We start from the raw sequence: 13,704 nt of genomic DNA, 5'->3' as shown, positions 1-13,704 counted from the left end.
TGGCCAGATCCCGCGGGCTATGATTATTTATAGGTGTGTCGATCAGGCTCTGCTACTACAGTGATAGAAACCCACTTGCAACTGGCCTAAGACAAAGGGATTTACTGGCTCATGTAACTGCAAAGTCTCAAGTGCCTCTGGCTCCAGGGGCTCAAATGACCCGCATTGAAACGTGGTCTTTCTCCCTCCCACCCTCCGCCCTGTTTTCCTCTGTGCCAGCCTCACCCTTTCTCTGCACAGTGGCAGGTGGCCTCTGCTGCCCTAGGCTCACCATCTACTCTTACCAATTTGGGTGGAAAGAGCATGCCGCGTTCTAAATAGTTCCCAATAAAAGTCTCTATCTCATTGGCTTAGCTTAAACGCCATGTCCATGTGTGAGCCAATCACTGTGCATGATGGGTGTGTACTGTGTTCTGATTGGCCAGCACTGAGCCGGTCCCATGCCACGAGACCTGAAGCTAGGTAAGCTGCCACTGAACCCCAAGGACTGGGAATGAGTGAGAGGGGAAACCCCCAAAGCAAACTGAGATGTTATCACCAGAGGAAGGGAGACCATATGCCCGGCAGGCAAAAATAAGAGAAGACCCTGCCTCAAAGGTGTGTCTGTCCCTGTCCCACGGTGGTCAGCCCCATCCCCATGTCACATCCCTGTCACCTGACACAGAGAAGGCACGAGGCACACCTCCCTTGGCCACCAGCGCTGCTGCCTCGGTGGTCCAGACCCCAGCAGAGGATGCGCGGTGAGGGGCTGATGCAGCGGCTGATGTGGCCCCGCCTCCAGGCACCCTTCACCTGGCGCAGACGCTCCTTGGCTTGCCTTGCAGGCCCGGGTCCGGAAGTTTGGCCCAAAACTCCTCCAGTTGTTGGCCGAATGGACGGAGACATTCCCGCGGGACTTCCAGGAGGAGTCGACCATCGGGCACCTGAAGGACGTGATGGGCCGCATCGCCCCCTGTGACGAGGTGGGCAGGCCTAGCGCGAGTCCTACAACCCCGTCTGCACCCCTACATCCGGGACCTGAGCCCGTTCCTTGGGCCAACCTCAGGACCCTCATCTTCCCATCTGTACACTGTAGCTCCTCTAAAATCAGCCCCTTTCTGCCCCATCAGGAAATCAGGCCCTACAGAGCTGGCAAGGAAACCACGCCTCTGGTTCCAGGCGTCTCTTGGTTCCAGGCGTCTCTTGACCTCGCTCCTGGCCTGTACTCATACATGGCATCAGATGGCAGGCGAGGAAGGACCCTCTCATAGGCTCTTGGGATCAGGCCCTTGGTCAGTGATCCATTAGGCTGACCTGAAGGGCCCTGGTAGTGGCAGAGGAGGAGAGAGCGCCCCCGTGTGGCCAAAACCTCATCCCAGGGTAAATGCTCTAGTGGCTTGGAATGCAGCCAGTGTACTGGGCATCAGGTGCCTCCGCACCCCACACCCTGCCCTGTTCTCCCAGCCGCATTACTCTGGGGAAGACACTTAAAGGTAAAAGAAGGGCAAAAGTCCCCACCTCTAAGCAGAGTACAGAGAAGGGCCCGGCCAAGGGGATGGAGATCTCCTGGTACATTTAGAAGGGGCAGGTTTATCAGAATCTCCAGGATGACTCCGTGGCCAGCACTGATGTTGCTTTACCTAGGAGAGAACATTGGGGAGAATGCACGTCACTTGCCCTGGGAGGAGACTGCATGTGGCAAGCTGGTAGCTAGTCATGTGCCTCAAAGTGGGTCTGGACATGGCAGAACCAGGTGCTTGTGAAACAAAGGAAAACTAAATCAGGCTGGGCAATAAGAAGCCATAAGGTCCACGACCTAACTGAGGCTCAGAGAGGGAGGCCTTGCCTGTGGGTCACTTCACAGAGCAGACAAATGACTTAGCCATTCTGAGGGCTCAGTGAGATAAGTCATCTCTTCTTCCTCCCTCTCCTCCTCCTCCTTCTCCTCCTCCTCTGCCTCCCCTAAGCCATCTGGGGATCCTGACACTTGGCTTAGGTTGCAGCAGGAAATAGGGTCAGAGAAAGCTCAATGATTGGATGAATCAGGAGGGTGGGCAGAAGCAGGGAGGGAGATACTGGCTGACTGGCTGGATAGATAGTTGGCTACTTTGGTGAATGGGTGGAGGGGGAAGATAGATGTTTGGGTATTCTGATAGACAGATGGACTTTTGGTGTGAGCAGATGTGGAAAGGTTGATGGGTAGATGGGTTTTGTGGCCCCCTCCCCACCCGCCCAGGCCCAGGCCAGGGTGCTTCCATGTGTCTTTGAGATCCACAAGTTGCCCTTACACAGGAGCAGCCCCTCCAAAGCAGATGTCCTCTACGTGCAACCTCCCCTCGCCTGGATGGGGCTATGGGTTGCTCCCTGCCCCCCAGCAGGGGCAAAGGCTGGGCTCAGAAAGGAGCTGGTGACCAGACTGATAAGGCAGGACCAGTAGAACTCTCAGAGCATGAGGTCTGGACCATACCATGTGAGCGCACATAGATCCAGGCTCAGAAACCACATCTGTGTGACCTCGGACAAGTTACTTCACCTCTCTGAGCTTCAGTTTGTTCATCAGCAAAAATACTGTTCCCACTACACAACTTTGCAGCAAAGAATCCCTGAAGTTACTTGTGTTCTTATTTTGGCACTTGGTAAATGTGAGCTGTGATGGGGAACAAATTATTTCCAAAATTCAGGCATATGGGGCTTATTTTTAACTTTTATGGAGTTGCTATTGTGGAACATTTCAAGCATACACAAACACAGAGAATAGTAACTGTGAACACCTGTGTATTTATCACCTAGGTTCAACAATGATCAACATTTTGCCAAATAGTTTCTTCTATCCCTTCACACACTTCCCCCTCCCTCCAAATTATTTTTTTTTCAACGCTTTTTTTTTTAATTTATTTTTGGGACAGAGAGAGACAGAGCATGAACGGGGGAGGGGCAGAGAGAGAGGGAGACACAGAATCGGAAACAGGCTCCAGGCTCCGAGCCATCAGCCCAGAGCCCGACGCGGGGCTCGAACTCACGGACCGCGAGATCGTGACCTGGCTGAAGTCGGACGCTTAACCGACTGCGCCACCCAGGCGCCCCCAAATTATTTTTTTAATGTTTATTATTTTTGAGAAAGAGAGCACAAGCAGGGGAGGGGCAGAGAGAGGGGGGGACAGAGGATCCGAAGCAGGGCCTACAGCAGAGAGCCCGATGTGGGACTCGAATTCATGAACTGTGACATCATGACCCCAGCTGAAGTCGGATGCTTAACCAACTGAGCCACCCAGGTGCCGTCCATCCAAATTATTTTTAAACAAATTATAAACATTATATCTTTGGCTCCAAAAATATTTCAGCATCATCCTATAAAAGATTTCTCACATAGGAATACGATCAAATGATATAAAATGCCATGCATAAATCCATGAAATGAGCACGAGTGTTTTCAGAGCTATGTGTCTTTGGACAAGTTACTTAACCTCTCTGAGCCTTAAACTTCTTTCTATAATGAGGGAGCATGGTAAGGACTGTGACATAACAATGGAGCTCAGGGAAGAAGAGGAAACAGCACAGGGCCAGGACCAAGGAGGCTTTCCCACTAGTGGACTGTGAAAGGTGACACTTCTCTCTTATGAGCTGCCTCCTCTCCTGAACCCTCATGTCCCTCCCTGTACTGCCCACTGCCTCTCATTATCTGGGAACAAAAGGCCAGAGAGGAGCTGAAAAGGCTTTTCTTCATGACTGAACATGGAAGTCTTCCCAGCACCTGGCCCTTGCATTGAACCTGCTCAGGGCCACCCTGTGCTAGGGAGAGGACCCTGCCTTAGAGGGGCTTCCAGTGGGTTGGACTCAGCAGTTTTGGCTCAAGGAGGCCAGTGCTGAGGCTGAAGGAGAAGCCAGGGAAGGCCCCAAAGTCATAGCCCCAGTAAGGGAGACAGGACAGGAGGATCTTGGTGCCCTGGCCTCACCCATGGGGCCAACCACACAGGAAGCTGATACCATGGACTCTCCGGGGGACTGACCTTGCTTTGCCATTCACACAACTGTCTGCTGGGCTGACCCACTGCCCCTGGAACCTCACCCGCACCCAAGGGCACAGGTACCAAAAAGCTGACATGGAGAACAAACTGGCAGCAGGTGCCAAGCTCCTGCCCATGCAAGGTGGGCCAAGCCCGTTGCAAGGCACCCTGGGCTGGCTCAGGTGGGATTTGCCAGAACTCCGAAGAACAGAGGCCCAGGGCTGTCCAGCCAGAGATGAGTTCTAACCATGAAAGTCCAAGAGGCACCTTGGAGAAACACAGCCTTCACTCTTGGACAACCTCTGCACTTGAAACCCAGCTCTGTGCACACAGCAGGTGGCTCTGTGGAAATGGATGGCATGCAGGAAAGCCACGTGTTCCGAAATGTGGATTCCTGACGGGGACAAAGACGACCTCAACATTGTCAGTGCTAGGTCTCTCTCAGCCTGCTCGGATGCACCTAGGGGATCTCTCAGCCTGTATCCACAAGGGTGTAGGAATCAGCGAGGAAATGAAGGGTAAATACCATCCCCATATTCCAAGGGGGTGCAGAAGATTCAGGAAAGAACCAACAGTAAGCTTGAGGCTAACACCACCAGATAAATTCTAAAGGAATGAGCTAACAGGAAAATGATAACCATTTGGAGTGAATATTGGTTCAGTACAAACAAGTCTTGCTAAATTACCTGCATGTTTTCAAAAATTTTTTAACACTTATTCATTTTTGAGAGACAGAGACAGAGTGCAAGCAGGGGAGCAGCAGAGAGAGAGAAGGAAACACAGAATCTGAAGCAGGCTCCAGGCTCTGAGCCGTCAGCACAGAGCCCAGCGCAGGGCTTGAACTCATGAACCGCAAGATCATGACCTGAGCAGAAGTCAGACGCATAACTGACAAAGCCACCCAGGCGCCCCTATGTGTGTATTTTAAAAATAGGGTAAGCACGTGATTCTAGCAAACTAGAACGGATACGCTGCATCCTTGACTTCAGGAGGGCTCCGACATCTACATTGGAGAGGCCAACCAATGAGAAGCAGGTGAAGGCCACATTAATCCAATCAGCACGTGTGTGAGTCCCCGTGTCCTTCACGCTGGGGAGGAGCAAAGAGTGACACGGTATTATCTTCATGGAGCTGATAGTCCAGAGAGAGGAGATACTCAATCCCCTGATCGAGGCTTGGCCGAGGGTTTGAAGGAAGCCTGGTGCTCTGAGGTCCCAAGGATAAGAGCATGCCAAGAGAGAGAAGGCTGCACAGGCCCTGCCGGGGGCAGGGAAGGGGTCAAGGGACGAAGGAGCTGCATGTGTCTGGAGCACTGAGAAGGCAGGCAGGGGCTGTGTGGAAGCCATCGAGCGTGAACAGAGTCTGATTTCAGGACCCCCCAATCCTGCGGGGTTTCTGTCTTTGCAAAGGCATGGAGGTATTTTAAAGAAGGGAGAGGCAGGGGTCAGATGTGCATTTTCGACAGACGGCTCTGGCTGCAGAGTGGAGTCTAGAGAGGCCAACATGGATGCGGGGGGCCCTCTGAGGTCTCTTAGGACCACAGAGACAGAGCATGGAAATGTCAGAAAGCAAAATCAAGAGGGTTGGTGATAACCGGGAGGGATGTGAGGGAGAGGGTGGCTTGAGGATGGCTCCAGGCCTGCGTGCCTGACGGCAGTGCTCCAGTCACTGAGACAGGGTTGCAGACAGAGGGGGCAGCTCTGGACAAGGTGAGGGTGACTTCCACTTACATGCATTGGGTCAAGGTGACCCCTGAGCCGTGATCTGATCTGGAGATCAGAGAAGTTGGATGTTGTCCACACACAAACACTAAGTGACACTCTAGACAGCGTATGACTGAGGGGAAGGGGAGGACCAGACAGAGATAGGGAGGACCACTCCCCCCACATACCCCGAAGGATGATGCAGACAAGCCTGCTGACAGCCTGAGGCAGGAGGAACTGGAGGCTGAGACAATGAGGCCAAGGCAGATGCCGCCTGAGAAAGGGCCCTGGGCTCTCCTGACAGGAGGTCCAGGGAGGCAGCAAGGGCCAGTCCGAAGGCTGACAGGAGTGGGTGACTAGTGGGGTGGGGTGGTGGAGGGGTGAGTGGGGAAGGAGGGAACATGATGACAGTGTGACTGCTTAAATCTGAGTCTGAGTGAGGACAGAGATAGGGGGCCAGTGCAGGTATCGGGGCTCACAGGATGGACCCAACTCCCCATTTTCCCAGCACACAAATAAAGATCTGATAGGCAGCGTGCTGACCACACTTTTGGACCTGACACAGCTAGTCTGCAGGCAACCTCAGTTTATCCACATACTATCCAGCTAACCAGTGGATCTGCCCACCATGACTCTGGAAGCAAGGCTTAGCATTCGGGTTCAGTTAGGGTTGACAGCCTCTCATCCTGGTTCCCATGTCCTGAGGGCTCTGCCCATGACCGCTTGACAGAGAAGCACTTCCATGAGCACCAAGCGGATGCCATCTTGGTCTCCCAGAGCTCTGGGCACCACAACAATGCTGGGCCTCAACCGCCCCACCTGGAGCCCTGGCAGATTCAGTGTTGACGCCTCTCCGTGCACACTCGGCCCAGCTTGCCAGACGCCCCACCTGCAAAATGCTGCTGGATTTGTGTGATTCAAAGCAGCATGAAGAAAGCACACTTCTTCTGTCTGAAATAACCTGGCAGCACTAGGGGCACCTGGGTGGCTCAGTCAGTTAAGGGTCCAAATTTGGCTCAGGTCATGATCTCACGGTTCATGAGTTAGAGCCCCACATCAAACTCTCTGCCATCAGTGCAGACAGCCTGCTTCAGATTCTATGTCTCCCTCTCTCTCTGCTCCTCCCCTGCCCGTGCTCACTCTCTCTCGCTCTCGCTCTCTTTCTCTCTCAAAAATAAACATCAAAAAAATTATGAAATTACCTAAAGTACTGATGACTGACCACCCATTATTCTCCCAGCCCTCTAGGCCCTCTGGGCACCCTGCCTGATGGCTCATCATGGCCAGGAGGCCAGGCCTCAGACACTCCCACCCAGGCTCCTCGGCCTGTGGGGGTTGAATCAACCTCTGGGGGGCCATTTGCTGACAAGTTCAGGGGCTCCTTCTGTGGATTACTGAGAAAACCCTTGGGAACAGTGATGTCAGGCTTAGTAAACACAGCCAGTCTGATGGTGCCTTCCTTGGAAATAGGGTCTCTGATGGGGGGGAAAAATCAATCTCCCTGTGGATGTGGGAGGGGAGGATGGGTGCCCCTCCAGGGTGGGGCCATGGTCTTTCTTCCCCAATCCAGGGCAGCCCAAAGCAAGAAGGCATCTGTCTGAGCTGAATGGTGAGACACTTTTGTCAGTACAGTCAGTAGTTATTAAAGGCTCACCGTGTGCCCAGAGCCAGGCCTAGCCCTGACAGCACAGAGGTGGCAACACGGGCTTCCCTGAGCCTGCCGAGCTGTCATTCTGGTGGGGCAGTAAACAACCCCGATCACCTCCCGCAGTGGCCCCATAGAGAAGTCACACGCAGTGACCTGGAGAAGTACTGTCGGGGCAGAGATAGGACAGCATGGCTAGTCAGGAAGGCCACTCTGGGTCAGGAAAGAGGAGGGCCCCCAGTGGAGGGGCCCCCATTAAAGCCCAGCAAAAGGCCAGCACCTGCGGCATCTCCCTCCTCTCTCCCTGCCTCTGTCCCGCTGGCAGTGCACACCCCAGCCCAAAGAGGCGGGGCGGCCCTGGACCACGGTCACCCTCCCCGATGTGTGATCTTCCAGCTTCCACAGGAGGGGACGGGCACGGGCACATCAAGCAACAGCTTGTCTCTGCCAGCCTGGAGCCCCAGACGCTGGACATGGGGAGATGGGTGTTCGGGCATGAGCCCCTCTCTTTCCGCCTCCTCTCCAGGCGTACCGGAAGACGATGCATCAACTCCTGCAGGCTCTGCACCAGAAGCTGGCAGCTCAGGGCCAGGGCCCGGAAGGCCTGCTGGGGGCCGACAAGCCCATCTCCTACAGGACCAAGCCACCAGCCTCCATCCACAGGGAGCTCCTCGGCGTCTGCAGTGACCCCTACACTCTGGCCCAGCAGCTGACCCACGTGGAGCTGGTGAGCAGGCCTGTGCCATCCTCTACCGGGACCCAGAGCCGGGAACAGCTGAGAACCAGCTGTCCCTGATCCCAACCCCCTTCCTCACCCTCCTCCCCTCCACCGCCCCGCATTGTGTCAGCATAACCCAAGGCTTGGAGCCTGTCACAGCAGGGCCAGCCAGCGTCTCCAGGATTCCCTAGCTCTGGAACAGTCTCGCCACTCTAGCAGGAGGGCTGGATACGCTCGGCCTGCCTGAGAGTCTGGGCCTGGGGCAGAGGACCCGGGTTCAAATACTGGCTCTGCTACCACCTGCTGTGTGATCTTCCACCAACTAGTGTCTTCCCTACCAGGGCCTAAGTTTCCCCAGCCAGGACTCACAGACACACTGTACCCACCCTAGCTTCCCAGAGGAGTCCATATAGGCCTTTCTGCTTGTGAAGGGGATACCCCAGCCTAGCCTCCAGCATGGTGGATTCCCTATAGATGCAGAGGGTAAGGGGCCTGCCCCAGAGAGAGAGGGGGAGGTGGGGGGATAGGTTTCTTCTCTTTTAAACCTCCACCATTTATGGCCCCCTTACTGCTTTCTGGCATTAGACTCAACATGTGAGGTGCGCTGTTGTATTTTGTCTTCCCACCACCCTGCCCGGTAGGCACTGTTATTCTCCTCTTTGCACAAATGAGGAAACCAAGGTCCAGAGATGTTAAGTGACTTGCCAGAAGTCACACAGTAGAAGGGACAGAGCCGGGATTTAATTCTGACCCAGACCCCATGCTCTTAGCTACCAGGCCTCCCCTGGAGGGAGCTGGTCATTTCAATTACCCAGTTTTGAGCCTAGTTTCCTGGGTATCACACCCCCTATGGAGACATTGCTTCCTGCCCTCCATGAACCATGGCAGCCCCTGGGCATGGGAAAGGCAGGGCGCCTCCTTCAGGTTGGTTTTGAGCTCCGTGACAAATCAGTATAGGGGTTGTGGAGCCCTAGTGAGAAGGACAGGTGTCCAGAGACCCTTTTGGGTGGGCTGAGAGGGAGGGAGCCCACAGGAGCACCATGCCAGGCCCCCAGTGCGCACCCTCTCCATACCTTCCCCCCTTTCCCGACTCCTCCTCTCCCTTCTGGTGCAGGAACGCCTACGACACATCGGGCCTGAGGAGTTTGTCCAGGCTTTTGTGAACAAGGATCCTTTGGCCAGCACAAAGGTAGAAGGCCCTTGGACGGCTGTCCCAGCAGCATCCCCCCCCCCACCCACTGGTCCCTCTGGAATGTCACAAGTGTCAGCAGGATCTTCGGAGGAGCCCAGAGTAGAGCAGATGGGCTTGGAGGGGCTGTGTCCACTCCACCTGTGTCCACCCAGCTTGCCACCCAGCCCAAGGGCCTCGAACCCCGACAGTCCCTGAGTCCTGGGGAAGCCAGCTGGTCACCTACCCAGGGAGGGTGGAGGGGAGGGGCAGAGCCAAGGCCCTGGGTGAGAAGGAAAGTGGAGGGGCACCAGATGCTCTCCAAGACCCCCATGCTCTCCCTGCGCGTTTCGGTGGGCACTGGTGCCCTCCAGTGGCCACCCGGGGTAGTGCGTGCTAGTGCCCACTGCCCAAGAAAGGTAAACGTGTGCTCTCCCCTCTAAGTGGTGCAGTGGCCCCTGGGACGTGCGCTACAGACAGCATCTGCACACCGGATCTCGGGTTTGCCCCTCCTCCCTCAGAGCCCAACCAGCAGGGTGCTTGGTGCTTATCAACCGGGTTCAATTCTAATCAGAACTGGAAACGCTGTTGTCTTCTGCCCTCTGACCTAATAAAAGAAGAGCAATTAAATATGAATGCCTTTTCACCTCTCAGATAAGCAAAGATTAAACGTTGTGGGTGTGTAGGGAAAGGGACACCCTCACATACGTCTGGTAGGGGGTGAAATTGGCATGATCGCTTTGGGGAGCCACTTGGCAATCACACCAACACTTAACATGTACACCCTTGACCTCAACTTCCCATGCCTCATAACTTATCCTACAGATTACACACCCATGTACACAAAGATGTATGTGTTAAGATATTTGGGATACACTGTGGTTATTATGGCCAAAGGCTGGAAGCGAACTACCTTATGGGGGCTGGATTACATCACGGTACCTCCACACATGGAATGCTGTGCGACCCTTACAAAGAATAAGAACAACTGGAAGTATAGAATAATCCCCCAGATCCGCTGTAGAGACAAAAAGCAAGAGCAAAGAGAGTGACAAAGAGGATGTGACCATTCATGTGACAACAAAAAGGAAGGTTCATGATACATGTCTGCTTGCACAGCACATGCATGTAGACGATCTCTAGGAAAACCAGAGGGGTGTCGGGGGGCGGGCGGGCGGAGTAGGAAGGAGACTTTACCACTCGTAGCAGATTGTTTTTTACATTTGGGTTTGGGTTTGGGTTTTTGGCCATATCCAAGTATCACTTTTTTATTGTGAACCACGTCAAGATTGCAGTGACCTCTCTTTACCCACTCTATGGTAGAGGAACGTGTGTGGTCTTTCCAGCCTCCTGCTAGTATAGATCCTGCTGCTACGAACACTTACAAGTTTTCATATACATCAGGGCATATTTTTCTAGGGCATCAATTCTCAAATGACTTGGTCTTACGGCCTTTTTTATACTCTTAAAAAGTATGAAGGACCCCAAAGAACTTTTGATTATGGAGATTATATCTACCGATATTCATCATATTAGCCATTAAAACCAGTAAATTTTAGGGGCACCTGGGTGGTTCAGTCGGGTAAGTGGATGGTTCTTGATTTTAGCTCAGGTCATGATTTCATGGTTTCTGAGATAGAGCCCCTAATCGGGCTCTGCGCTGACAACATGGAGCCTGCTTGAGATTCTTTCTCTCCCTCTCTCTGTCTGCCCCTCCCCTGCTCATGCTCACTCTCTCTCTCAAAATAAATAAACCTTAAAAAAAACCTGGTAACTTTTAGAGATATTTATTTATTCAAATTAGCAATAACAACCTAGTATAGGTTCACATAAGTTTAACTAGATTTTCCAAAGCAAAAAAAAATTGGGAACAGTGACGTTGTTTTATAGTATTTTTACAAATCTCAATAATGACCAACACAACTAAAAGACAGCTGTATTCTCTTATCTGCTTCTGCATTCAATCTCTTAACACATTCGCTCCACATTATTTTGGTTGAAAATCCAACCTCCCACAAATATGTAGTTGGAAAAGGGAATGGTATTTTAAGCCTTTTCAGATAATTGTGAATATTTTTCCTTGATACTATGCTAAAAACTCAGCAGGTGGTAGTTTTTTAAGATTAATTGCAATTTGGAATCTGAAAATATATCCGTGGACTTTCTGCACTCTATTATATTGAAATCTATTGATTCGTCTTGCATCCGGAATGTATCTTTTGCTCATGCATGATTTTATAACATCATATGTTGGTCATTTGGAAAATAGGAGTTGACTGAATCAGGCAGATCTTCCAAATGTTGGTACCTTTCATTGTACAATATTTTTTAAATCCTTTTTTTTCTTTAAAGTTTATTTAGAGAGAGGGAGGTGGGCAGAGAGAGAGGGAGAGAGAGAGAATCCCAACCAGCGCTGTGCTGTCAGCTCAAAGCCCAACCTGGGGCTCAAACCCATGAACCATTGATCATGACCTGAGCCAAAGTCAGACACTTAATGGACAGAGCCACCCACACACCCCTCATCATACAATATTTTAAAATCATATCCATTGATATCACTACTGATCTCATCCTTCCAAAACAGCCCTTGAGTATTGGAAAACTGTCAAGGTCACAGAGACAGATACATGATTTACAAGTTCCAAACCTTCTCTTAAAAACTTGAATTTTATCATTGGCAACAAATACTATCAATTGCTTCCTTGAAGTGACAGACTCATCTTGTTGATTTTCAAGAAAATATTAGCCAAATACTGAAGTCTGAAAAACCATAGTTGGTCAGTCCTTCTTTTGAGTAAAAATGGTGTCTCCTGAGAAAAGTGGCCAGTTCTTCTCACAAGCCAATCACACCAGTGCTTTTCCTCAAGACCTGAATTCTGTATTCATCAGAAGTGTTTTGTGTTTAGTCACTTAAAACACCAAAAAGAGGGGCACCTGGGTGGCTCAGTCATTAAGCAACCAACTTCGGCTCAGGTCATGATCTCACAGTGTGTGCGTTTGAACCCCGTGTTGGGCTCTGTGCTGACAGCTTGGAGCCTGGAACCTGCTTTGGATCCTGTGTCTCCCTCTCTTTCCACCCCTCCCCCACTCATGTTTTGTCTCTCTCTCTCTCTCTCTCTCAAAAATAATTTAAAAGATAAAAATAAATTTTTTAATTAAAAAAAATACCCAAAAGATGTGTACACAAGGATGGAGATTTAATAAAATTGAAATGTTTGCCTCCTCAAGGACATTCTGAAGTCACACTCACTTCTTTGACCTCGAACATGTGATAGTGAGGAACACAATGACCACTGATTATGGCTTGGTGACTCTGCCTTGCTTCGGGCTAAGAAGGAAGCCATTTTACACGATTTTCTTTTACACATCAGTGCAAATGTCAACACAATGAAAAGACAATGACATTGTATGAATATGAAAATAGCTGTGCCCTAGGCTCCACAATATACCTAGGACAGAAAGCACTGTGTCACAGGCTGGGCCCATGGCCAGCCTTACCAGGCGATGCCCATTCACGCTACTGGCAGGGAGGCATTCTTGCTTCACACCCTCACTGACACGTGAAACTGTCCCACCTTTTTTTTTTTTTATGCTTATTTATTTATTTTTGACAGAGACAGAAAGAGAAATCAGGGGCGGGACAGAGAGAGAGGGACACAGAGAACCCCAAGCAGGCTCCCTGCTGTCAGCGCAGAGCCCGATGTGGGATTCAAAACTACAAGTTGTGAGATCATGACCTGAGCCAAAACCAAGAGTCAGATGCTTAACTGGCTCAGCCACCCAGGCACCCCTCAAATTGTCAGACTTTTAAATGTCAAGCTATTAAGGGGAACATCTTTTCATGTGTTTTGGACATTCTTGTTTTCTATGAAATGCCAGTTTCCTTTTGGTGATTTGGCTTTTTCTTAAGGATTATCAAGAGCTTTTTTTTTTTTTAATGAGTTGTTTTGTTTTTGTTTTTTTTAAATATGTAGTAGGTGATTATTTTTTGTCAGTTAGGTTTTGGGGAGGTAGTAAAGAAATCCTTCCCTACTCCCTACCCAGGTCATGAAGATAATCTCCAATGTTTTCCTCTAGAAGTTTTAAAACTTTTCCCCTTCACATTTAAGTCTTGGATTTGAAATCCACTCTGTGGCTATGGATTGAGGTGGGGATCCATGTTCATGGTTTTCCACACAAATAGCAATTGTTCCTACACCATAATTTATGGATTGCCTTGCCCACCAATATGCCCAGACAGTTCTGTCACTATCATGTGTCAGGTTTCCACACATGTGTAGATCCGTTCCTGGACTGTCTCTTCTGTTCCCCTGGTCAATTTTTCTATCTCTGTGTCAATATACACAGTCTTCATTTTTTTTTAATTTTTTTTTAACATTTATTTATTTTTGAGACAGAGAGAGAGCATGAACAGGGGAGGGTCAGAGAAAGAGGGAGACACAGAATCTGAAACAGGCTGCAGGCTCTGAGCTGTCAGCACAGAGCCC

At 50.9% G+C, this 13,704-nt stretch overlaps 1 protein-coding gene across 1 annotated transcript in view; it reads left to right on the top strand.

Moving 5' to 3' along the window:
- The window catches only part of RASGEF1C (RasGEF domain family member 1C), an 87,711-nt gene that overhangs the window by 50,681 nt on the left and 23,326 nt on the right, over window positions 1-13,704 (top strand). The window contains exons 4-6 of the mRNA XM_058739716.1: window positions 825-962; window positions 7,858-8,058; window positions 9,164-9,238. Of these exons, the coding sequence (XP_058595699.1) occupies window positions 825-962; window positions 7,858-8,058; window positions 9,164-9,238 (414 nt within the window). The remainder of the gene's footprint in view (window positions 1-824; window positions 963-7,857; window positions 8,059-9,163; window positions 9,239-13,704) is intronic.

Source organism: Neofelis nebulosa, chromosome 1 (genome assembly GCF_028018385.1).
Source record: "Neofelis nebulosa isolate mNeoNeb1 chromosome 1, mNeoNeb1.pri, whole genome shotgun sequence".
Classification (NCBI taxonomy): Eukaryota; Metazoa; Chordata; class Mammalia; order Carnivora; family Felidae; genus Neofelis; species Neofelis nebulosa.
Note: the sequence above shows the minus strand (reverse complement) of the source record. Positions and strands in the feature narration are given on the sequence as shown.